This window comes from Folsomia candida, unplaced genomic scaffold (genome assembly GCF_002217175.1).
Source record: "Folsomia candida strain VU population unplaced genomic scaffold, ASM221717v1 Fcan01_Sc002, whole genome shotgun sequence".
Classification (NCBI taxonomy): Eukaryota; Metazoa; Arthropoda; class Collembola; order Entomobryomorpha; family Isotomidae; genus Folsomia; species Folsomia candida.
In genome coordinates this window covers 908,754-930,257 of record NW_019091194.1, presented here as the reverse complement: position 1 = coordinate 930,257, position 21,504 = coordinate 908,754, and the positions used below count along the sequence as shown (strand labels likewise).

Here is a 21,504-nt window from a genome sequence, read left to right as displayed (position 1 = left end):
TTGTTTGGCGATGTCAATTTTATTTTATTCGCCCAAATCGAATATTTAAACAGGAATCTAGTATCACTTTGATTGTAATTTACAAAAATTCGTAGAATCAACCTTCTGGATCTGCTGGTACATTAGTCGTTGTGACATCTTCGCTTGGTGTTGGTGGTGGTGTCATCGCGTCACCAAGATCAATTCCAGCACAAAAGTCATCCACCTCTTCCAAAGATAAGGAAGAATCCTCTCTCGGAGGGGATGGGGAATTCGACAAGGAAATTGGCGAAGATGCAGAGGACGAGGATTGTCCCCCTTGTCGTGACAAGGATTCTTGTCGCCGTTGAGCAAATTCATCTTTCAACTGCTGCCAGACACATTGAGACTCGTCATTTTTTTCACGAACCTGTTGGGTTACATTAGCATATTCTGTGATGACAAGTATATCTTGGAGCTATCAAAATTATTCACTAACCTTTCTCCACTTTTCTTTATAACTTTGCATCTCTTTTTTCAACTTTTCGACGATGGCTCGATTTTCCTTCAGCTCAAATCTGCAAAATTATGATCAGAATGCAATTTTTGCAAAAGTATGTAAAAGTCAAATAGTCTAAAAATTAGTAAAAATACCTGAGAAACGCTTCATTGTTGTGTAGCCTGTCTTGCTGTAGTTTCAACTTGCTGACCAAATGCCAAGTTTCTGACGAGAAATAAAAAAAAATGTAAAATTAGGACGCAATAATTTATTTTTTTACGAAACTTTTTACTTACTGTTGAGTTCTTTGGTGACGCAGTAGAGGCGATGCTCCTGTTTGTCGGTCTGCATGAAAAAGAAAATTAAATTCTGATCCAATTTCATACGATTTTAGAATTTCAATTATTTATGTGTGACCCCGACCTTTGACTCCAACTTGGTATTGAGATTCTTCAATCCATCAATTTGCTGCTGCAGGGACCGTTTCTCGAGAATGAGATCCTTCAATTTGATAAAAGTTCGGCTCACGCTTAAAATAAATTTCGGCCCGGTCGGCCCCTCAACCCGTTTGTAGCAGCTTTCTTCACCTAAGTGAACATACAAAATTAGTTATGTTTCAAAATTTAGACAAAGTTTAAATTCTAATTTTTCAAAAATCAAAATTTTCAAAAATCAAAATTTTTCACTCACCTGGAATATCTTTGACCGGCTCACTCTCTGAATCGTCATCGTTCTCCAGTTCCAAAAGTGACGAAAGTTCGACCCCCTCGTCCTCCTCGTCTTTCTTACTTCCGGATGGAACTTGGTCATCTCTTGACTCGGCGTTTTCCGATTGTCTGCAAAGAAAACCTTGTTCAATCTTCCTCTATTTTTTGACCCGCATAAATAACTGCTTAGCTTATTTTCCACATATTACCTGATAATATTTTTGATCTTCCACAACGACCCTTCCTCATCAACCGGAGGTGACGATGGTGTCGACGTCGACGGATTGTCACCAGTAGTATTATCGTCACCCAACAGTTGCCCAATCAGTGCCACTTGCGAAGTGAGGAAGGCATTTTTATCACTTAATTTCTTGACCTGTTTCTCCATCGTTTTTGTAACCTTCTTATTTTCATTCAATTTCATAGTTAACTCTTCCAGGAGGCCTTTCTGCTCGGCCCCCTTCCTATGAGATTCCTCCAACTTGCGGGCTGTTCCTTGCGCCTTGATGTCCGCGATTTCCAGGTTGGCTGATAACATCGTCACCCTCCTCTCATGATGACCCTTCATCCGCTCAAGGGCCTCCAAATTTCGACGGAGTTTGTCCTTAACTGTGCCACATTCGAGTTCGGCCGCTTCGACGCGCGTGAGAAGGTCATTTCGGAGGCGTTTCTCCTCACTGATCGCTTCCGACAACAGTTTCAACTTGGAGGTGAGACTTTTTGATTCCGTTTCTCGAATTTCGATGAGCCGTTTGCGCAAAGTAGTGGCTTCTGCGGCTCTTTGAAGCTGTTAAAGGTGGAAAGAAAGTTGAAGAGGAAGTTGAAAATACGGGAGAAAGTTGTATTTTACTTACTTGGCGTTCTAGCAGGGCGCAACGTTCCTCCCAATTTACTGGCTCTTGTGACGCGACCGGCGGTGGTGGTGGGAGTAAGTCGACATCGAGGGAGGCGATTATTTCCGGTTTTAAGAGTAACTCGGCGTCCGGTTGTGGGATGACGACTCCACTCCAGTCTAACAGGAGAGGTGCAAGTTCCGGTTGAACTACTTCCGGTTGTTGTGGTACAACTTCTTCCCGTCGTAGGTCATCAAGTAGCGTCACAGATTCTTCAACCACTACTTCCTCCACTAGGTTTGGTTGTTCTTCTGTGACGGGGGCCATGTCGCCACCACCGTTAACATTTTCTTCATTCATTTATGACGACTTTCACCTTCAACTTTCAGTACTCTCGATTAAATTTGAGGCAAAATGAGATGTATAACTACTTAAATTAGCTATATTTAGGAGGGGAGCTTCACCACCTGCCCTTCACAGATCTCGATGCCCTTTGGATATGTGGTAGTGCCCTATGAGTGTACTAAAACCCTGAAGTGGTTTGACTCCATGGCCACATTTGCGTCCGCCACACCCACTCAAAGGCGCCAAAAACAGGAAAAAAGCCCTGTTTTCATGTACTTTAAATGTCACCAAAAATCCAATTTTGCACGGATTTTGATAAAATTTACATTTTTGTGATCCCAGATACTTGTGTGATCATATCCAGTAGATATCCCAACTTTTTTGAAATTTTGAATTTTTTCGAATAGTTCATCAGCTCGAAAATTTCGAAAATTTCAAAAAACTTGAGATTGCTATCGAATATTATCAGGCAAGTATCTGGGATCACAAAAATGCAAATTTTATCAAAATCCGCGCAAAATTGGATTTTTGGTGGATTTTTGAAGTTGGTAACTTTTGTGGTTTTCATCCCTTTGAGTGGGTGTGGCGGACGCAAATGTGGCCATGGAGTCAAACCACTTCAGGGTTTTAGTACACTCATAGGACCCTACCACATATGCAAAGGGCATCGAGATCTGTGAAGGGCAGGTGGTGACGCTCTCCTCCTTAGTTGAGCATATAAAATGGCCTCGAAAAAATCACAACCTTACAATAAGTTTCTTCAATTTTCTGGTTTCCGCTTTTTAATTTTCTTCACAACTAAACACTTTTTACAATTATTTTTTTAGAATGCTTCAGCACAACCAACGTTACACACACAATGGCCTGTCTCACATGATGTGAGTTGATTATTAGTGTCTTCTTCAATATGAGATGCGATGAGACAATTTGGCTGAGGCACCGTTTTCTGGATGGACTAGAATACAGACGCATGGGAAATGGTGCCAAAAAATGGTAACAGAAGTTTTTGTACGTATGTATTTCTTATCCGTCTTATCCCAACTAATGGTTTGAAGAAGCACTCTTTTTTACACGTCTGCAGCAGCCTGGGCATCATATATTTTTCATTGGTAGAGATGAGAACTTATCTTTCTACGTCGACGACAAGCTGGCTTATTTCACTTGAACCTGATCTGTCTCTTGGACTAAATGTATGCATGTATCTTTATATGAAAATTTAGGAGATTTTTATAATGGACACATATCCGTATGCATGAAAATAATACATAAAGGATGGAATACGTTTAAACGTAAAGATTAAGACAGAGTGTCGTGTCCCATGTTGTGTTCTTATTTTAAAGATTTCTCAAACTTTTTCGGGGAAAACGGTTCGAAAGCCAAAAATAACCGAGTAAGATCAAGAAGACGAAGTAGATAAGCATAACTCTTCATTTACATATATCGTTGTATACTTTTACATGCAACGTTGTATTATGCATCCACACTTTACTTTGTCCTATACGTTTTAACAACCAACTACAAAGTAAATGGCCCATGGTCCATTTATTTCTCGTAGGATCACGTGCCTTTACTGATTAAAGTCGCAATTTGTAAGGAATTAAAATGTTTATGTATGTATGTATGCTTATCATTATTTCATTTCTGAGACTAAAAATTCCATGCAGTTTTTTCCACCATAATTTTTCAACTTTAACTTGACAAACCGTTACGTTTTTGCATACCACAAACGTAATACGTAACCCTTATTTTTTCCAGAACAAGATGTCAAACCGAAAGGGTAATGTATCATTACGAGAAAAAATTGAAGCTTATGAAAGACGTCATTCACATATTGGTTGGGAGATGGGCCAATATTTTGTAATATGCAAATTCATGCAATCCATCCACTAATCGAATGGCATGCACGTGGATTGGCGTTAACTGGGCCAAGAAAAATCATGGACATTTCAGATTAGGAAAAATTGCCGCAATTTAGAACGACTTGTTTTGAAAGGGACGACGCATTTAGTGTCAAACGATAAGAACAATTTATTAATTGCGTCTTAACCGAATTGCCGTAAAAATTTGGCTTGTAGCGAATAAAGGTCTCCATTTATGGATTTCTTTCCCAAGCTATCCATGTTTTCTTTCAAGTTTGTGTCACTGCCAACAAAACAAAATGCCAAATCGTGTAAAGTTTAGTTTCTTAACCGACTGACTACTTTTTCTTTCTGAGAGAGAACATTTGTTTGAAAAAGACAAATGTGATCCAAGAACAAAACACTCCAAAGTCCAATATCATTTAGATGAAATAGAAATGCAGTGAAGAAAAACAAATCTTGTTGACGTATATGTACTTGGACTGTAGTGATGTCAAGATTAATTAATTAGCGAGTTAAACGTCCTTGATTGCATCGGAAAGATGTAAAGAAATAATTTGATTACAATACAGAAGTTTTCTCTGCATAAAAGTATGCCAGATTTTATGCCTTTTCAACAATTCAACAAAATTTTATTGAATTGTTGATAATACAAGGCACTATAATAAATTTGTAATTTATATGGAATACGTATATTTGTAATTTATATTGTCAGTTTACATTTTGTAAATTTTACAAGTTTTCATCTTGAGTTTGATTATATGAACGGTAATCTCTGTCTTATCAAAATTAATTTAGACACTTTTAGTTGTTGGTCTGGGGACTATTATAGTCTCACTATTGGTAAAAAATAATAAAATTAATAATTACAGTTTTGAATATGAAGAACCCAAGTTTGCTAGACAACTTTAGTAATAATAATTACAACAAGCAACCTTGTGAAGAACCTGCATAATTATGAAAATTGTACGATTTAGACGTCAAACTCAGAAATTATCATATCAGCAACAAGCATAATTTAATATCATCATTCGTGAAATCTGTGTCTTCAGCTCAACTGACTGACAGACAGTCAACCTTCAACCTGAGTCAACCGGCCCCTCCTGACGTCTCCTTCACAGCAGGACAAAATAAAATTCTACACATTTATTATTTTGACCAGCATATTTTTTTGCTCAAAAATAATTTTTATTTTGAATCTTACAACTTGCTCGATTATCTCATGTAGTGAAGTCCAGTCCACCGTCCACCCAGACAATTTTCTCACCAATTCTCGAACGAATCCTAAAAAATTCAATTTTTCTCCCAGAATGATGATGAGAGGACTACTTGGGCTGGTTCCGACCCCCGCCCCCGTCCCACAATTTGAAAATTTTAATGTCAGAATTCGAAACCGATACCAAGAGAATCTTTACCAAGAATGGAAAAATCACGTGGTCAACCTCCTCCTCGTCACGCAAACTGGAATCGACATGAGGAAGCTGGGACGTAAGTTTATTTGTGTCGAAAACTGCAAATTTTATCAGAATGTTTAAAATATCGTGGCAGTCTTATTTTTTTCAGAAACATTATTGAACTATGGCTGTGGGGATGGTTTCGTGCCAGTGAAACAAATGGGATTTGAAACATTTGGTGAATTTCTGTACTCGTTTCGCGACTTATTTATCGTGACCCATTTTCCACATCAGAATCCGAACGATCCGATGACGAGACTGTTTTTATTCGTGAGTTTGGGAGGGCTATGAATTTCCAATAAACTTACTTAGTTTATTTAGTAGGAAGATATTCAATTATAATTTATTATTCACAGGTTAACCATAATAACACTTACAACGATATGAACCGCGACGTAGCCGACGTCGCCAATCTCGTTCAGCGACAGCGGAGGTTCCAGTTCGACGGCAACTGGAACCACCCAATTATTACTCAAGTCATGTTGTGCCATGTGAGAGGGATAAATTACATAAGACGTGATATTGTTTTTTTTAACTTTTAACTTAACTTTTCATGTTTTTTAGCCACTTGTAGTTCGTGATCGGTTCATGCCAATGCCCCCAAGAAATTTGGTCTGGATAAATCCAAACTTGGTAGCGGGTGGGAGCAGCAAAGTAGTTGAAATCAAAGAGATACAGTCTGCACCTGAGGTCACCAAGAAGGATAAAGAAGTGGCAGTTCAAATTAGCCCGACTTTGGTGACAAGTCCTGTTTCAATTCCGGTTGCTCCCTCCGAGAAGATCCATGATGGAGACGAGAAGATCCATGATGGAGACGACAAGAAGGATGAAAAGAAGGTCAAAACAGTGGATTGCGGCGTCAATACGTCACCTCAGAAACAGCAAGACGAATCGGAAGTGGATCAGGGTTTAGACCAAAACGATGGTGGTAATGGGGATGGCACAAGCTTGATCAGGCGATCTTTGTTCTCTCGACGACATCCACATCAAAATGTTTCTGATCTCTTCTACCGCTTGCCTGTGCCGGACCGCTATATTCGCTATGTAGGACCCACATCGGGATCATGTACAACTTGCAATCAGCGACTAGAAATGAACAAGAAGAAAGAAGAGGACATCGTCACTTTGGCGACATCAGAAAAAGAGGATGCTGATATTAAAGAAGGTGGATCAACTGGTAATCGACTAATTGGATCAGGATCAACGTCTCCATCTCTGGATCTCCAAGGCTTGAAAATATCACAAGAAGAGCTGGAGCCAAAAGAAGCTCCAGCAGTGGACGACATGATTTCTTACTGTCGTTCCGACCCAATTCCGTCATTCAGAGCTTTCGCCACATCTCCGCCTCCAGTCGAAGGGGAACGCATCGCCCGAGTCGTGATCGACCCCGATTTCACCGTTGAAGATGAAGAAAATCTCATGAGAAGCCGGATTGCACGCCAAACCTTCAAGCGACGTCTTCCATCCAAACGAACGACCTTTAACACTGGCAAGAACGTGTCACAGGTATTTCTCGACACTCTGTTTCCCGAGTCAGATTTTCAGTATCCGATCGTCAGCAATGACCCGTCCCGACCTGTCGTGAGTTCGACCCCGTCCAATTCAAAGGTTCCACTAGGTCAGAAGCCTGAACAAGTTAAGCGATTGAACTTCCATCAACTTTGAAGCATTTTTTTTAATTATGGAGAAATTGTTATACTTTTTTACTACTTTCATACAATTTGCAGAATTCTGTCATGAACAATAATTAATTATTGTGAATAAATGTTCATTGTCATGTCATGCAAACTTTCCCCATTGCTTTCGCTGCATGACAAAAACCGAGTTCACCCGAATTCTCTCTCTTTGCGGGAGAAAGCTAACGAGATTAACGGGTCGTTTTTGCAAACGTTTTACTACCCGGGTATTTGTTCTGCTATATATACACTGCTCCTACTAATCCATTTAAGCTAATTAATTTGCCAATTTTTCGCATAGCAGGGAAAAATGGATTTATACTTAATACTCCTCATTCTCGTAGCTTATTCCCATTTCCCAGTTCCTCACACGTTGTAACATTCGTGTATCAAATTACAATCAATTTTACCAACGTGTAACTCACATCGGAGAACGTAAAGTTTGGAAAAGGTAAGCAATTTAATTTAATTCTATTTCCAAAAGTGCGTGCAACATTACACGCACTTCAAAGTTTTCAAGTTTGAAGTTTGAAGTTTTCAATCATTTAACCACCAGACAGTCAAACCAACGCCACTTAAATACCGTTCTATCAGACCTCTAGTCTTTCATACAGCTCATTTTATATTACAAAGTGTACCAAATCATCCTAAAATTTAGGACCTGAATTTAGAAAATTGTTGCAGGATGTGTAATACAGTGAATGAAAATGTACCCAAAACTATGTAGACTAGTCATCAGATCACACAAAAGACTTTCCATTTCCATTCTGCCGTGTCTAATTGTTAGCCAATTGTTATACTTCTGCCTTCTGACTCATTCTTCCAGGTGCTTCCATCGCCATGCATTTCACAAAACGTAGAGAGGAAAACGAGTTCATTGCATCATTATTATCATCATCATAATCATTCATCATTAACTTAGTTAGTTAGCACTAGACCATTCACTATTCATTCTGGTCAGCCAATGACACGAAAAGCTGAATGAAATGCAATGCAACGCTACGTGTTATTCGAAGCCTTATTTTATTATGCTTTTGTTGTGTCTTCTTCTTATTCTTTAGAATTGTCCAGGAGACGTCTAACTAAATAATATTCACAAGCTGAAACCAAACCACAAACAAAATTTACCATTGGCAGATATTCCTTTAAAACTTGGTCCCCTCCCCCTCCACACAATTGCACAACGAGAAATGACTCCAAGTGTTGGGATAATGGTATGGTAAGCTGGTCCGGTTTTATAGTTTTTGCTCCATTTTTTGCACTTGCATGTCCACCTCTCTCTTCAACACCCTCATCATTTCAAAATCTCAATAAGAATGTATGTATATGTAAGGCATATTCATACAAGTTTACATACACAAAATGTACATATATGTACATACACTCTACTTTTCCAACAATCCAGTCTAGAGGTGAGGTTTAAACGTTTTACCAGAAAGGAGCTGACTCTGCGATGGCAAATTTTCTTCCAACGTCATCATCATAATATCCACGAGAAATGCATGAAATACGATTTTTAATGACCATTTTGTCCTTATTTTCCAAATTTTTTAAAAATTCAGGTTGAGATTTAGCATAAAATGCGTGCAGGAAGATGGTGGATGCATGGATAAAAACGTTTCAGAATTATGCACACGAATAATAATATAATGCCTTTTCAATTTAATCCCGGTGGTCTGGTCTGGCCAGAATTACACACACACTTTACATAACAATTAACCCAACTTACCTTGTCACACATTTGTGTATTTAACGAGAGATAATTACGAATGTGCGTTACATCAAATTTACAACGATTATTATTGCATTGACTGGACACTGACGGACGACCTTGAGTCTGATGTTACTTGACTCTTTTTTTGCTACATAATTACATTACAAAATTACAAACGTGAACGAAAAATGTTGGCTTTTGAGCATCTTCATTCACCACCTCGCGTCGTCCGATGTACGAACGACTGCATCCTGAGGAGACCGATAGTACAAGACCAATGTCAAAAAAAGTTGCTAGTTTAGTGTGCTACCGGCAGCTGCTCGAGCTGCATCTTAGGAATTTGTGGCAGTAGGTTTTGCTCATATTTCCGAAAAATTTGAAGGATTTTTACAAAATATTAAGGTAAAGGATAATTAATTATGAATTTTATGATTTCTGGTACAGTTTAGTGGTATTTTGCATTGTACAATAATTCTGATTTACATATTGGTTTAATATTTTATTGAAATTATGAGTTTGTAACACATGATTTTCAACAACTAAATAATAATTGTATATATTATAACAATATTATACAATTATAATTGTATATTAGCTATTAAAATATGGCAAGTTAGAAATAAATATTTAGGCCGGATCCGTCCGTGTGAAACTGAAGTCAAGGCCGGTCAAGAAATTATGCGTGCATTGTGCGTGCGTAAAAGCTGTATTTTCATATTGATATGGAGTAGAATAATTAGTAAAATAATGCCATTACTGTATCAATAATTACTATGAATAACTTAATAGTAATTTATTCATTTGTGTGTTACAGATAGATAAGAACAAGTACAAAGTGCTGAGTGCAAGTGCAACGTTAGAAAAACAAGATACAACTTGTTGAATTGGACTGGAGCCGGCCGGATCTCGTTGACCTCTACAAATATAATCTTGTCCTAAAGGTTATTTATTACTGGGACTAACGCCATCATAAATAATCCTTAAGAAGACGGATCAAATTGGAAAAATGTTAGTACTTAATTTGCAATTTTTTAAAAATATCCTCAAACTCGAAATTGTTTTTAAGTAATTCATAATTAATTAAGCAGTCTAGCATTTCACACATTAAAATATAAGATATACAATACTAAATTACATAAATTGATCAGTTAAACAGTTTCAATGACAGTTTCATGCAAATGGATTTCATATGTTCAGTTAGTTGTAACGTTGCCAAAAAAAATATTTTTTTTACAAGACAAGTTAACAAAACCAGCAAAAAAAACTTTAAAATAACAGAAAACCAGAAATTAGTGGCCTTAAGTTACATAGTGTCGCTGTATATGTACAATTTTTGTGCCGTGGTTAGTGAGTGGTAAAGGAAGAATGACAAGCATTTTTCTCATGTCTGGATGAATAGGCAGTTTTTTTTCTAATGAGCAATCATAATAATTAATTAATCAAGCACTATCTTGATGACATGTGAAAATGAAATTCATGTCATTTTGCACCCGAAACCGAACAACGACATAATATATTCTATATCAAAAACAAAACATGGAGGTTCTTGCCAAACAGGGCATATAAAACATGACATAATAAACAAATGGTTAATATAGGTTGTTATTTGTTTGTTAAATGGGTTGACCAAATTTTGTCCATTGAGTTCATACCTACCTTATGTCGTTTTTATGTCATTACATTATACACGCTGACGTTTGTAGTTTTGGCAAGTATGGCAAGTGATCAGTTCAGCACGGTATGAAATGTGACCACTTTACTTTTATATTATTTAACCTGCCTCTTTTTTCATCTTATCTGATAAGGCGATGATAACGATAACCACACAGAAAAACAAGGCAAATCAACAAGCTAAACGTTAACGTATCAATCGATCATCAGTTCTTAATATGCACCATAATTTTATTAATTTTAATTAGATGTAATGTAATGCAACTCTAGTATTGGTTTGGAGTGGAGGAGTGTGGTCAGCTCATTGCGATACTATTATCTCATCATTATATCTTATCTGCTTTTTGCAAAAAAATAAGAGTCCTCACTGAATGTGGAGATTCAGTTAGTTGAGGGGTCTTGTCGAGTGATGTACGTCAAGGCGAATGTTCTGGAAACACTTGACTTCTCTCCATGCGACAAAGTGCAATCAGAAAACGTTATAAGCGATGGTTCGAAGTCAATAAAATATGAGCCTTGCTTTATTTTTCCAGAGTCTGGATATGATGCCCGAACTGGGAGGTGGGAGCATACTCATCGTCCGCAGAAATTATTAATTTCACTGCCGTTACCTGAAGTGTTCCGGAGTATAATTTGTAATTCCAAATTGATAGTTGTAGTAAACTAAGAAAATGGAAGATTTTTGTGGAAATTCGTCCTTCTGGGTATGATACTTTAAACGAGTAAATGAACAATTGCATGCAAATCATCACTCACTAATTATTTATTTGCCTTGTATGCAGGACGATTATGTAACATGGAATACGACAAAGCCCGACTTTACTCCATGCTTTGAGCAAACCGTGCTGGTATGGGGACCCACCGCGTTCCTATTTTTCCTTGCCACGTTCGACTTTGCCTCTCGGTTGAGGTCGAAAGGTCGTCACATTCCGGCCAGCATCCTCCTCATCGCGAAAACTGTGGGAGTTTGGGCGCTCATTATCCTCCACACGGTCCATCTCAGCCTCACTTTCAGACTCGAGGGCGACGACAAGTATGAGTTCTACAAGGCAGAAAGATACTCGACCATCGTGCGGATTGCGGCGTACATTCTCGTTTTTCTCCTCATGGTGTTACATAAGACGAAAGGGGTTCGGACGTCGGGATTGCTATTCTATTACTGGTTCTTCTCCATGTTGTGCGACGTGTTTCCGTTTCAAACAGCGTTGAGAAATCCTCCAGACGTGATCAGCGTATGTGTTTAATCGAAATTTGAATTGCAATTTTTGAAATAAAAAAATCATGTTAGTGTTGTAGTTTTAAGATTGACTTTTTATGACTTCAGGGTGGAAATAAGGACGGATTGTACTACCTCATTCACGTTATGAACTTTCCCATCGTGGTAGTTATGTTCCTCCTCAACTGTTGGGCCGACAAAGCTCCAATTAGGGATGCTGGAGAAAAAGTTGTCGATGTCGTAAGCTGAAATTTAAAATAATCACTAATTAGCTGGTTCCGAAAACTGTTTTAATCTCATTTTACTTAATTACAGCGCCCCTGTCCTGAAACGTCTGCCTCCTACTTGTCCCAACTCGTCTTCTTCTGGTTCGAAGGCCTCGCTCGTCTCGGATTCTCTCGTCCTCTTGAGGCGACTGATTTGTGGGACTTGAACCGAAAAGACACATCGAGATACCAAGTCCCCATTTATGACAAGTACTGGAGCGGACCTGGGGAGGGGAAGCTCCAGCCGGTTGATGGAAGCATCGCGGAGGGAAGCGTGTTTGTCACCATGATGAAAATATTCGGGTCAACCTTCCTTCTCGCCGCGTCTCTAAAGTTCATTCAAGATTTGTTAAACTTTGTGTCACCGGAAATTCTCAAGTGAGTTATCGACAAATAATTAAAGCCGATTTAATTCGATAATAAATATTTAAAATCTAATTGTTATTGGAACCCTTAATTTGTGTAGACTACTGATCGCTTTTGTGAAAGATGATGAAGTAGAAGCCTGGAAGGGATTCCTCTACGTTGCTATCCTTTTCGGCACTTCTATTATTCAAACGATATTTCTAGCCCAATACTTTCATCAAGTATTCCTCATCTCGATGCGGATCCGAACCGCTTTAACAAGTGCTGTGTACAGAAAAGCCCTCCGAATATCAAACGTGGCACGAAAAGCTTCCACCATTGGAGAAATTGTGAACCTGATGAGCGTCGATATTCAAAAACTTATGGACACGACGCTGTATATCAACATGTTGTGGAGCGCTCCTCTCCAAATTGGACTGTCGCTCTATTTCCTGTGGAACATTTTAGGACCCTCCGTCCTTGCGGGTGTGCTTGTCATGATCCTTCTAATTCCGGTCAACGGTGTAATTGCTGGACGTGTGAGGAAATTGCAGATCCAACAAATGAAAAATAAGGATAGCAGGGTTAAAATGATGAGTGAAATTCTGTCCGGAATCAAGGTTCGCTTGATTTAGCTTTTCTTATTGTCATAATGTTACTTTAATAATAATCATCAAAGTACTATCAATAATCTATCAATTATGACGCAGGTTTTAAAGTTGTATGCGTGGGAGCCAAGTTTCGAACAGCAAGTCATGGACATTCGGGGAAAAGAGATGAACGTGTTGAAAAAAGCTGCATATCTTCACGCTGGAACGTCCTTTGTTTGGGCCTGTGCCCCATTTGTCGTCTCATTGGTCACTTTCGCGACCTACGTCCTTATTGATGAGAATAATGTACTTGATGCGGAAAAGGCTTTCGTCTCTCTTACTCTGTTCAATATCATGAAAATGCCAATGACGGGTAAGTGATTCAATGCCATAGTTTGCATAATATCTTATTTGCATAATAATATTTTTTTAGTTCTACCCATGATGATTGTCGCATCTGTCGAAGCAAGCGTTGCTCTGAAACGGTTGAATAAATTTTTGAATGCTGAAGAGGTCGACGAGAACGCTGTGATTGAGGAGAGGGGCGCAGGTAAGGCGAGGATTTGCCTGCAAAAAAGCTGGAATTTAAATGTTCTAAATTATATCTTAGGAGAACCCGTACAAATTCAGGACGGAAACTTTTCATGGGAGCCTGAAACCACTTGTTTGAAGAACATAAACCTAAAAGTGAAAGAAGGTTCCTTAGTTGCGGTGGTGGGGGTGGTCGGATCTGGAAAATCATCCCTTCTCTCCTCTATTTTGGGCGAGATGATTAAAGTTTCGGGTCGGGTAAAGAGGAAGGTACATTTAAATTCGAATGTGTAAATATCTCTAATCTTTTACATAAATAGCTAAATTCTCGACCTATTTTTTCAGGGGAAAGTTGCATATGTCGCGCAACAAGCATGGATTCAAAACTGCTCCCTGAAAGACAACGTGTTATTCGGAGAGGGTTTAGATGAAGGCAAATACAAGGAAGTCATCGACACGTGCGCACTTGGACCCGATTTGGACATATTACCGGCTGGAGATCGTACCGAAATTGGAGAAAAGGTAAAGAACCAAGAGCCTAGATATTTTTTGTCCATAATTTTGCCAAGTTTTGTTTCATTCCAATTTTAACCTTGGCCTGCAGGGAGTGAACTTGAGCGGTGGTCAAAAACAGAGGGTTTCACTCGCACGGGCCGCCTACAGCAAATCTGACCTGTACCTTCTAGATGACCCCCTCTCAGCTGTCGACGCTCATGTGGGAAAGCACATTTTTGAACAGGTTCTCGGACCAAATGGTATTTTAAAGGGGACGACGCGTGTCTTGGTCACTCACGGGATCACATATCTCCCCCAAGTGGACCACATCGTCGTCATGAAGGATGGTGAAATCAGTGAGGAGGGTACTTACAGGGAATTACTGGAGAAAAAGGTAATAACATAGTTTAAATTATTAAATATGAGGACATTTGGTCAGCACATATTTATATATTTTTATTAACAGGGAGCATTTGCCGACTTTTTGGCCCTGCATATGGGCAGTGAGGAAAGCGAAGAGTATGAAACCGTGCTACAAGAATTAGAAGAAGTTCTAGGTGGCAAGGAGAAGGTTCTGGAGCGACAACAATCCCAAATTTCAGACACCATTAGTGAAGCTGCGGATGGGTTAGCGGCGAGAAAGAGGCGTGTTTCCACCGCGTCAAATGTAAGTCCTAAATTTAAAACTTATTCATTTTTTTAGCCTTATCTACATATTTGCAACTATTTCCTGTTTAGGGATCTGGATCAAAAATGCCCCTCCTCCGCCGACAAACATCTGTTATCAAGAAAGAGGACACTCCCACTCGCACCCCGGCAAGTCGAGAACGACTCATCGAGGTTGAAAAAGCTGAAACCGGAAGTGTCAAGAAGGACGTGTATTTTCACTACTTTAGAGCCATCGGCGTCCCCATGGGCCTTTTCACCCTCTTGCTGAACGTAATTTATCAAGGATTTCAGGTTGGCTCGAGTGTCTGGCTAACAAAGTGGTCGAATGAGCCTACTGTGAACGGAACATTTCCTACGGATAAGAGAGACATGTATCTTGGAGTTTATGGGGCTCTCGGCTTGGCGTTGGGTATTAGCATCATGGTCGGAACGGTTGTAATGTCACTGGCTATGTTGAAGGCTGCCTTTGCTATGCATAACATTATGCTGTCCCACGTCTTGAAATCACCCATGTCCTTCTTTGATACGACACCACTTGGACGGATAGTCAACCGTTTCTCGAAGGATGTGGACGTAGTAGACAATACGCTCCCCATGAACATGGTGAGTTTACATATATCCATTCTTAGCAGAAATTTTATTGATTGGTTATTAATTGATTGTTCTTTATGTTTGCAGAGATCTTGGATTCAATGCCTTTTCACCGTGCTTGCGACAATCACAATTATCAGTGTTAGCACGCCGTGGTTCATCGCTGCGATCGTCCCTCTAGCAGTGGTCTACTATTTGATTACAAAATTCTATGTGGCCACATCCCGTCAATTGAAACGTCTCGAGTCTGTATCCAGATCGCCAATCTACTCACATTTCGGTGAAACCTTAACAGGCTGCACGACAATTAGGGCGTACGGAATGCAGCCGAGATTCATTACAGAGTCTGAATTAAAAGTTGATTACAACCAAAAATGCTACTACCCTTCAATAGTTGCAAATCGCTGGCTCGCCGTTCGGTTGGAGACTATTGGGAACCTGATTGTCTTGTTTGCTGGATTGTTCGCTGTCCTTGGTCGTGAGACACTTGATGCCGGAACGGTCGGACTTTCTATTTCTTATGCCCTGCAAATCACTCAAACTTTGAACTGGCTGGTGCGTATGACTTCCGAAGTAGAGACCAACGCTGTCGCAGTCGAAAGGATGAAAGAATACGGCGAAACTCCTCAAGTGCGTCTTGATAATTAATAAACTTTTGTTAATGATTATTATTATGTAAAACTTATTTTAATTGTGTAGGAAGCCGAGTGGGAAATGCCAGAGCGGAAACCAGCACTGACTTGGCCAGATAAGGGACAAATTACTTTTGATCGGTATCAAACACGGTATCGAGAGGGGCTGGATTTAGTTTTGAGAAATGTGACATGTGTTATCGAGCCGAGTGAGAAGGTTGGCATCGTAGGTCGAACCGGGGCCGGCAAGTCGTCCCTTACTAATGCCCTTTTCCGAATTGTCGAAGCCACTGGAGGATTCATATCCATCGATGAGCAGAACATTGCCAAATTGGGGCTGCACGATGTCCGAGGACGACTCACAATCATTCCTCAGGTGAAGATAAATTCACATAAATAATATCAATTTCATTCCATGACAGGATTTTTGTACAAATTCTAATCTCTTTGCTGCAGGACCCTGTCCTCTTCTCTGGTACGCTGCGAATGAATCTGGATCCATTCCAGAAATATACTGACGACCAGCTTTGGCGAGCGTTGGAGTTGGCTCACTTGAAAAATTTCGTGTCCGAGCTCCCCACAGGTTTGCAACACGAAATAAGCGAGGGTGGAGAAAATCTGAGGTAAATTGATTTATTAAATTTGTTAAATTATTGTAAACTAATTATAACTTGATTGATAACAGCGTCGGTCAGAGACAACTCGTTTGTCTGGCTCGTGCCCTGCTGCGTAAAACGAAGATTCTTTGTTTAGAGTAAGTTTTACTTTTATATAGAGATAACAATTTTTTAAAAGTTTGGTTTTACTTATTTGTTTATTTTAATCGTAAAAAATAGTGAGGCCACTGCAGCAGTGGATTTGGACACAGGTTTGTTGATCTATTTAACTCATTATTGCGAACATTTTTAACTTTTTGATATTTGCAGATGACCTCATTCAGCGCACGATTCGTGAAGAGTTCAAAGATGCAACGGTCATCACGATCGCGCACAGATTGAACACAATCATGGATTCGACAAGGTGTGTTTAATATAATAACATGAAATGTTAAAATTCATTCAATTTTCAATCAAACTAAAACGGTCAATCTATGTACTTGCAGAGTCATGGTTCTTGATAAGGGAGAAGTTTGCGAATTTGACACTCCGTCCAACCTCTTACGCAATAAGGACTCCATATTTTACGCCATGGCAAAAGATGCTGGAATTGTTTCATAGATATTACCTGGATAATTATTATTAGACTCGTACGAAAATTCCACAAATGATTATTCAAGATTGTTCATTGTCGTACTTATATCTCTATTATAGTACTTCTTCTGATTTAAGAACAGTTTCCCTGTGGTGTAACAATGTAGCAATTAACTAATTAGTTTGTTTGTTAGTAATTAGTCATTGCTACGACATGAAAAAAGTATTAATAATGCGAGTCCAGTTTATGAGGTCAGATTCAGATCTAACTATCTATCCTAACGTTTGTTAATGTTGTTCCTTGTTTTTGTACATAAATCTAAAATTATTAATTATTCTCGGGCTACATGGTTGAATTATTGAAAAAAGCTTTAAAGAATGAGGAAACTTGTTTTGTTATTAATTTTCATGAAAGAATTATACATTGTCAATCACGTACTTAATTGATGATGGATTGTTGATTAAATAAAGAACAAAGTTAAGTCAAAAACCGACAATTAAACTACTTCATATTTATTATCTACTGTCGTCAAATCAATTGGTCCCTTAATTCATCCATCACAAATATATTTACTAGTAGTAAAGTGGAATCAACAATATGGAATTTTTACATTTTTCGGAACAAATGACAATTATTATGAACTACTCGAACAGAATTTAATCCTTCTTTGGGAACGAGGCCCGATAAATGTACTCGAAACAACCTATAAAATATATTTCATATATCAATAACTCTAACAAAATTTGAAATACAATAACGAAATTTCACCAGCAACTCCAATCCCACAACCGACCATGGTTGCATAGTAGAGAACACGATCGAAAGGACCTCCCTTCAAGTGGATGGGTGTTCCGTCGTCAATCTGAAACAATTAGTCATTTCAATAATGACAATGATGCATTATAATTTATAAATTAATTAACTAATAATTAACTTTTCACTGCATCATAAAATCTACACCCACCTGGAAATGGGCATACTTTTCCTTAATCTTTTTGTATCCTGGGTGCACCTCCCCTTTCACGGCTTGGCGTGGGGCAGAAGTCCCAAGTTGTCGTTGACCTAGGCGGAAACATTGCACGGCAAGCTGTAACAAAAAGGGTCATGAATTAAATTAATGTACAATCACAACTTTTCATTAAATGGTTGGGTGGCTAGGTCATATTTTCATCATTTAAATAATTCAATTTATTTGATTTGGGAGGACATTTAAAAATCCTGTAAAAAAAATTATTATTTTGCGCAAGTTGTCCCAACAACGAAACCTGGACGATGAACTGAATGTTCATCGTAGTATTCTAAAAAAAAATCTAAAACTCAAACTCTAGACATCTTCCACAATTTTCACAAATTTTTTTACAATTTTGTGCAACCTGTTGCACAATTTCGTACACTTGTCCCCTTGTTTTCCTTTCACTTACAACTTATCACCCGATTACTACTTACCCGATTCATGCTAAATTTTGTGGGTGCAAAGGTGGGTTCAAACAAATAATAAGTAGATCAAAATTTCAGAAACTTTTCAATTTCAGTTTAGCCAGAAAATTATTGAAAAACGAAGTCATTGATCTCATTACATTGATCTCTTGTTTCCCCGTCAATAACAAAATCGATCGCCGGGCACAAGTAGGAAAATTTTGGTAGGGTCATTGATGGTCAACAACTGGCAAGGGGTTAGCAAGCCTTGCCACTTGTCCATGGTCCACATTTAGCAAGTCAAGTGATAAGCTGTTATCTGCACCTTATAGTCGTCGCTGTCGCCTTTGGGGTCATTCTTGTCGTCCGCTCCGCTCTTCTTTTTTACGACGTTATTGAAAGAATTGGTAAGTTTGTGCGTCTTTCGAGCACATACAATCTCAAATAGTTTGAACTACTAAAAGAGAATTTGGACCTAATTTAGAAATTTTTATTTTTTCCAGATCGATCAAATCTTGCACTCTGTGTGGAATAAATTACATATCTTAATTTGTCTTACTTCTATTCATATATAGAGTAATTGTACAATCGGTAATTTAGTTTTACAGTTTTTGAGATGTGCATATATATTCGATCATTTGTGTTATCTAAATTTGTAGAGAACGAGACTGGCTGACCATGTCAAGAAATCGTATTCTGTTGGTTGGAGAGGGGAATTTTTCCTTTGGGAACATCCTGTCCCAAGCATTGGAATCAGCAGCCGATACCGATTCGGGAGTGTACAGCAGCTCCTCTTCATTACGAGAGAAGTTATCTTTATTGGAAGAAGATTACGACGCCGCCACCGCCACCACCACTCCCACTCCGCACGAGTTCCAAATTATTGCTACAGATTGCAACAAGGACTTCTTGCATAACCCAACCAATGATCCTTCCCGACAAAAACAGATTAATCAGATCAAAGAAAATATTTCTTTAATTAAAGCAAATGGGGGGATCGTTCTTCTTGATGTGGACTGTACTTCTCTAGAACGTCACCACTACTTGTTCCAACACCGAGATACCATCGACAAGATTATTTTTAATTTCCCACATGTGAAACGAACTAAAATGCATATAGGGCTGAATCGCAATTTGCTATCTAATTTTTTTCAATCCGCCGGCAAATTTCTGAAAAATGCGAAGTCTGATGTAGAAGTGTTAGTGACGTTGTGTTCAGGACAGAGTGGGATCAATGAGGTTGAAAAGAAGCAGAGAGACTGGGCAGATTCATGGCAAGTCATTGAACAGGCCGCTTTAGGATCGTTTATTCTGAAGCGAACAGAATCATTTCCTGATTTTTGGGTCAGAATCTCATCAGGTAGCAAGAAACAGCTGGAATTGTTGTACTCTAGCTCCGGATATCGAAACAGACCTTCCTCGTTCAATTATGAAGACGCGACCACCTTCACATTCGTCCAGCGGAGTCCTCCCACCCCAAATTTCATCGAGATTTCTGGGATTTCCATCGCCCCACTCACTTCTATCAGTGACGATAGTGCTGATTGGGACGATGACACTGTTCAGACGCAGAGTCAAATTAAGACGAATGAATATCAAAACACGCTGGATCCGTTAAGCATCGATGAAAGCTTGGCGTTCCAAATGTCCTCAATGTATGAATCGATAAACAAAGAGAACAGTCCATATCACGTGTTTCAGTTTTGCAGCAATTTCTTTGTCGGCGATGATGACCATGCACAACTTTCCCTTAGACTAAATTTTGAAGACCAAGTTGTCTCCGACTTCTACTCGGCAGTCACGGTCTGGATCAAGTCTACAAAAGTGGCCAAAACGAGCTCGATGTTTAACAAATTACGGTCTTTTTTAGGCAACATAAGTTCCGATGATGTAAGCTTTTCAAAGAAAGACGAAATTTGTGATTATCAGCATCAAAAGTTTGAAGTTTCCGTGAAAAAAATTTACATTGGAGACATCAATTTTCCTATACCTAATGAAGACAAAGGATACTGGGACCTTCATTTAAACAATTTGCTCAAACTGCGACTACCCTTGGGTACAGATATGCAATGCATCTTCTCAGAATATAGCGACATGAATAATTTCACACACAGTTTATATCCTCGAACATTTTTTTATGAAACCTCCCTCTGGGCGAAGGGTCCTCATTTATGCCCATCAACAAAATGTCTGAATGAAGAAACGGATCCCATCCAAATATTTAAAAATATCACAAAAGTAGCCGTCCTCGTATATGGTCCACTACTCAAAGAGATCGACAAAATTCCAGGCGAAGAATTTACCAAGAAGGAGGACAAATCATTCGGAAAATGTTTAAATTGTGGACAGTATTTTACTAAAATTGCCTACAACTACTGCCTGGAGCTTCAATCAATCGATAAACCCTTTTCAAGAAAAGTTGCGAACTCATTCAATGACGCCTTCAGATCTGCAATAAAAACTTTTTTAGTCGAAGTGGAGGTGCGCTAAACTCACTCCTTATTTTATGGTGCTCGTATAAATAAGTCAATTAAATTGTAATCCAGAGTTCAGAAACCAACCGAATTATAGTTCAATCTTTTAATCACCATCTTAGTCACCATTTTAGTCACCATTGTTAAAATGGTTAATCGAAATGTTAGGTACGTAGGAGTGATATGATTAATACTCAGAAATATTTTGTTACCCATGCATAATGTTGTTATTTAGCTGCATGAATATTTTCAAGAATAAAATAAAGAGAATGAATTAATAAGAATTTCATCAGGCATACTTTTGTGATTCATCATCATTTTCTCACCCTTCTGACTCACTATTAGTTTATTAAAGGCAATTAACCTTTGTAC

At 38.7% G+C, this 21,504-nt stretch overlaps 5 protein-coding genes across 11 annotated transcripts; 3 read left to right on the top strand and 2 right to left on the bottom strand.

Annotated features, from left to right (window-relative positions):
• Positions 1-3: 3 nt before the first annotated feature.
• On the bottom strand, positions 4-3,488 carry LOC110843682 (golgin subfamily A member 6-like protein 22). 4 transcript variants are annotated; one of them, XM_022089695.2, is made up of 9 exons: positions 3,087-3,488; positions 2,019-2,437; positions 1,374-1,951; positions 1,148-1,293; positions 881-1,044; positions 754-802; positions 613-682; positions 458-536; positions 4-388 (listed from the first exon to the last, which is right to left on the bottom strand). In XM_022089695.2, the coding sequence occupies exons 2-9, from the start codon at positions 2,355-2,357 to the stop codon at positions 98-100; spliced, it is 1,716 nt and encodes a 571-aa protein (XP_021945387.1). In that variant the 5' UTR covers positions 2,358-2,437; positions 3,087-3,488; the 3' UTR covers positions 4-97. The 4 variants fall into 4 exon arrangements, with proteins under 4 accessions (XP_021945387.1, XP_021945388.1, XP_021945389.1 ...); XM_022089696.2 differs by having other exon boundaries at positions 2,019-2,427; XM_022089697.2 differs by having other exon boundaries at positions 2,019-2,424.
• A 923-nt stretch (positions 3,489-4,411) lies between these two features.
• On the top strand, positions 4,412-7,443 carry LOC110843686. Of its 3 annotated transcripts, XM_035848293.1 has the most exons (5): positions 4,412-5,167; positions 5,254-5,689; positions 5,750-5,925; positions 6,012-6,146; positions 6,220-7,443. In XM_035848293.1, exons 2-5 carry the CDS (start codon positions 5,512-5,514, stop codon positions 7,318-7,320), a joined length of 1,590 nt encoding a protein of 529 aa, XP_035704186.1. In that variant the 5' UTR covers positions 4,412-5,167; positions 5,254-5,511; the 3' UTR covers positions 7,321-7,443. The 3 variants fall into 3 exon arrangements, with proteins under 3 accessions (XP_035704186.1, XP_035704185.1, XP_021945396.1); XM_035848292.1 differs by having other exon boundaries at positions 4,412-5,689; XM_022089704.2 differs by having other exon boundaries at positions 4,420-5,689; positions 5,765-5,925.
• A 138-nt stretch (positions 7,444-7,581) lies between these two features.
• On the top strand, positions 7,582-17,732 carry LOC110843680 (multidrug resistance-associated protein 1). Of its 2 annotated transcripts, none has more exons than XM_035848288.1 (21): positions 7,582-7,782; positions 9,860-10,053; positions 11,250-11,420; positions 11,499-11,948; positions 12,041-12,172; positions 12,248-12,576; positions 12,665-13,163; positions 13,254-13,506; positions 13,567-13,683; positions 13,744-13,934; positions 14,010-14,186; positions 14,269-14,553; positions 14,626-14,826; positions 14,898-15,431; positions 15,507-16,049; positions 16,119-16,427; positions 16,508-16,674; positions 16,737-16,805; positions 16,888-16,919; positions 16,978-17,071; positions 17,154-17,732. In XM_035848288.1, exons 3-21 carry the CDS (start codon positions 11,388-11,390, stop codon positions 17,266-17,268), a joined length of 4,530 nt encoding a protein of 1,509 aa, XP_035704181.1. In that variant the 5' UTR covers positions 7,582-7,782; positions 9,860-10,053; positions 11,250-11,387; the 3' UTR covers positions 17,269-17,732. The 2 variants fall into 2 exon arrangements, with proteins under 2 accessions (XP_035704181.1, XP_021945385.1); XM_022089693.2 differs by lacking the exon at positions 7,582-7,782 and adding an exon at positions 9,251-9,447.
• Positions 17,733-17,738: 6 nt separating this feature from the next.
• On the bottom strand, positions 17,739-18,849 carry LOC110843699 (cytochrome c oxidase subunit 7A2, mitochondrial). The gene is made up of 4 exons (XM_022089721.2): positions 18,689-18,849; positions 18,207-18,329; positions 18,011-18,104; positions 17,739-17,945 (listed from the first exon to the last, which is right to left on the bottom strand). Exons 1-4 carry the CDS (start codon positions 18,695-18,697, stop codon positions 17,899-17,901), a joined length of 273 nt encoding a protein of 90 aa, XP_021945413.1. The 5' UTR covers positions 18,698-18,849; the 3' UTR covers positions 17,739-17,898.
• Positions 18,850-18,906: 57 nt separating this feature from the next.
• On the top strand, positions 18,907-21,416 carry LOC118434532. Its single transcript, XM_035848289.1, has 3 exons — positions 18,907-19,065; positions 19,162-19,249; positions 19,318-21,416. Exon 3 carries the CDS (start codon positions 19,337-19,339, stop codon positions 21,146-21,148), a length of 1,812 nt encoding a protein of 603 aa, XP_035704182.1. The 5' UTR covers positions 18,907-19,065; positions 19,162-19,249; positions 19,318-19,336; the 3' UTR covers positions 21,149-21,416.
• Positions 21,417-21,504: the final 88 nt, after the last annotated feature.

Coding starts and splice junctions, on each gene's coding strand:
- LOC110843682 (XM_022089695.2), bottom strand. CDS start 2,357: ATGAATGAAGAAAATGTTAACGGTGGTGGCGACATGGCCCCCGTCACA. Junction 1,045..1,147: donor GCCGGTCAAAGATATTCCAG/GTGAGTGAAAAA, acceptor ATGTTCACTTAG/GTGAAGAAAGCTGCTACAAA. Junction 389..457: donor ATAAAGAAAAGTGGAGAAAG/GTTAGTGAATAA, acceptor GTAACCCAACAG/GTTCGTGAAAAAAATGACGA.
- LOC110843686 (XM_035848293.1), top strand. CDS start 5,512: ATGATGATGAGAGGACTACTTGGGCTGGTTCCGACCCCCGCCCCCGTC. Junction 5,690..5,749: donor CGACATGAGGAAGCTGGGAC/GTAAGTTTATTT, acceptor ATATCGTGGCAG/TCTTATTTTTTTCAGAAACA. Junction 5,926..6,011: donor TGACGAGACTGTTTTTATTC/GTGAGTTTGGGA, acceptor TATTATTCACAG/GTTAACCATAATAACACTTA.
- LOC110843680 (XM_035848288.1), top strand. CDS start 11,388: ATGGAAGATTTTTGTGGAAATTCGTCCTTCTGG. Junction 12,173..12,247: donor GAGAAAAAGTTGTCGATGTC/GTAAGCTGAAAT, acceptor ACTTAATTACAG/CGCCCCTGTCCTGAAACGTC. Junction 13,935..14,009: donor CGGGTCGGGTAAAGAGGAAG/GTACATTTAAAT, acceptor CTATTTTTTCAG/GGGAAAGTTGCATATGTCGC.
- LOC110843699 (XM_022089721.2), bottom strand. Junction 18,105..18,206: donor AAAAGTATGCCCATTTCCAG/GTGGGTGTAGAT, acceptor TAATTGTTTCAG/ATTGACGACGGAACACCCAT. Junction 17,946..18,010: donor TTGTGGGATTGGAGTTGCTG/GTGAAATTTCGT, acceptor TATATTTTATAG/GTTGTTTCGAGTACATTTAT.
- LOC118434532 (XM_035848289.1), top strand. CDS start 19,337: ATGTCAAGAAATCGTATTCTGTTGGTTGGAGAGGGGAATTTTTCCTTT.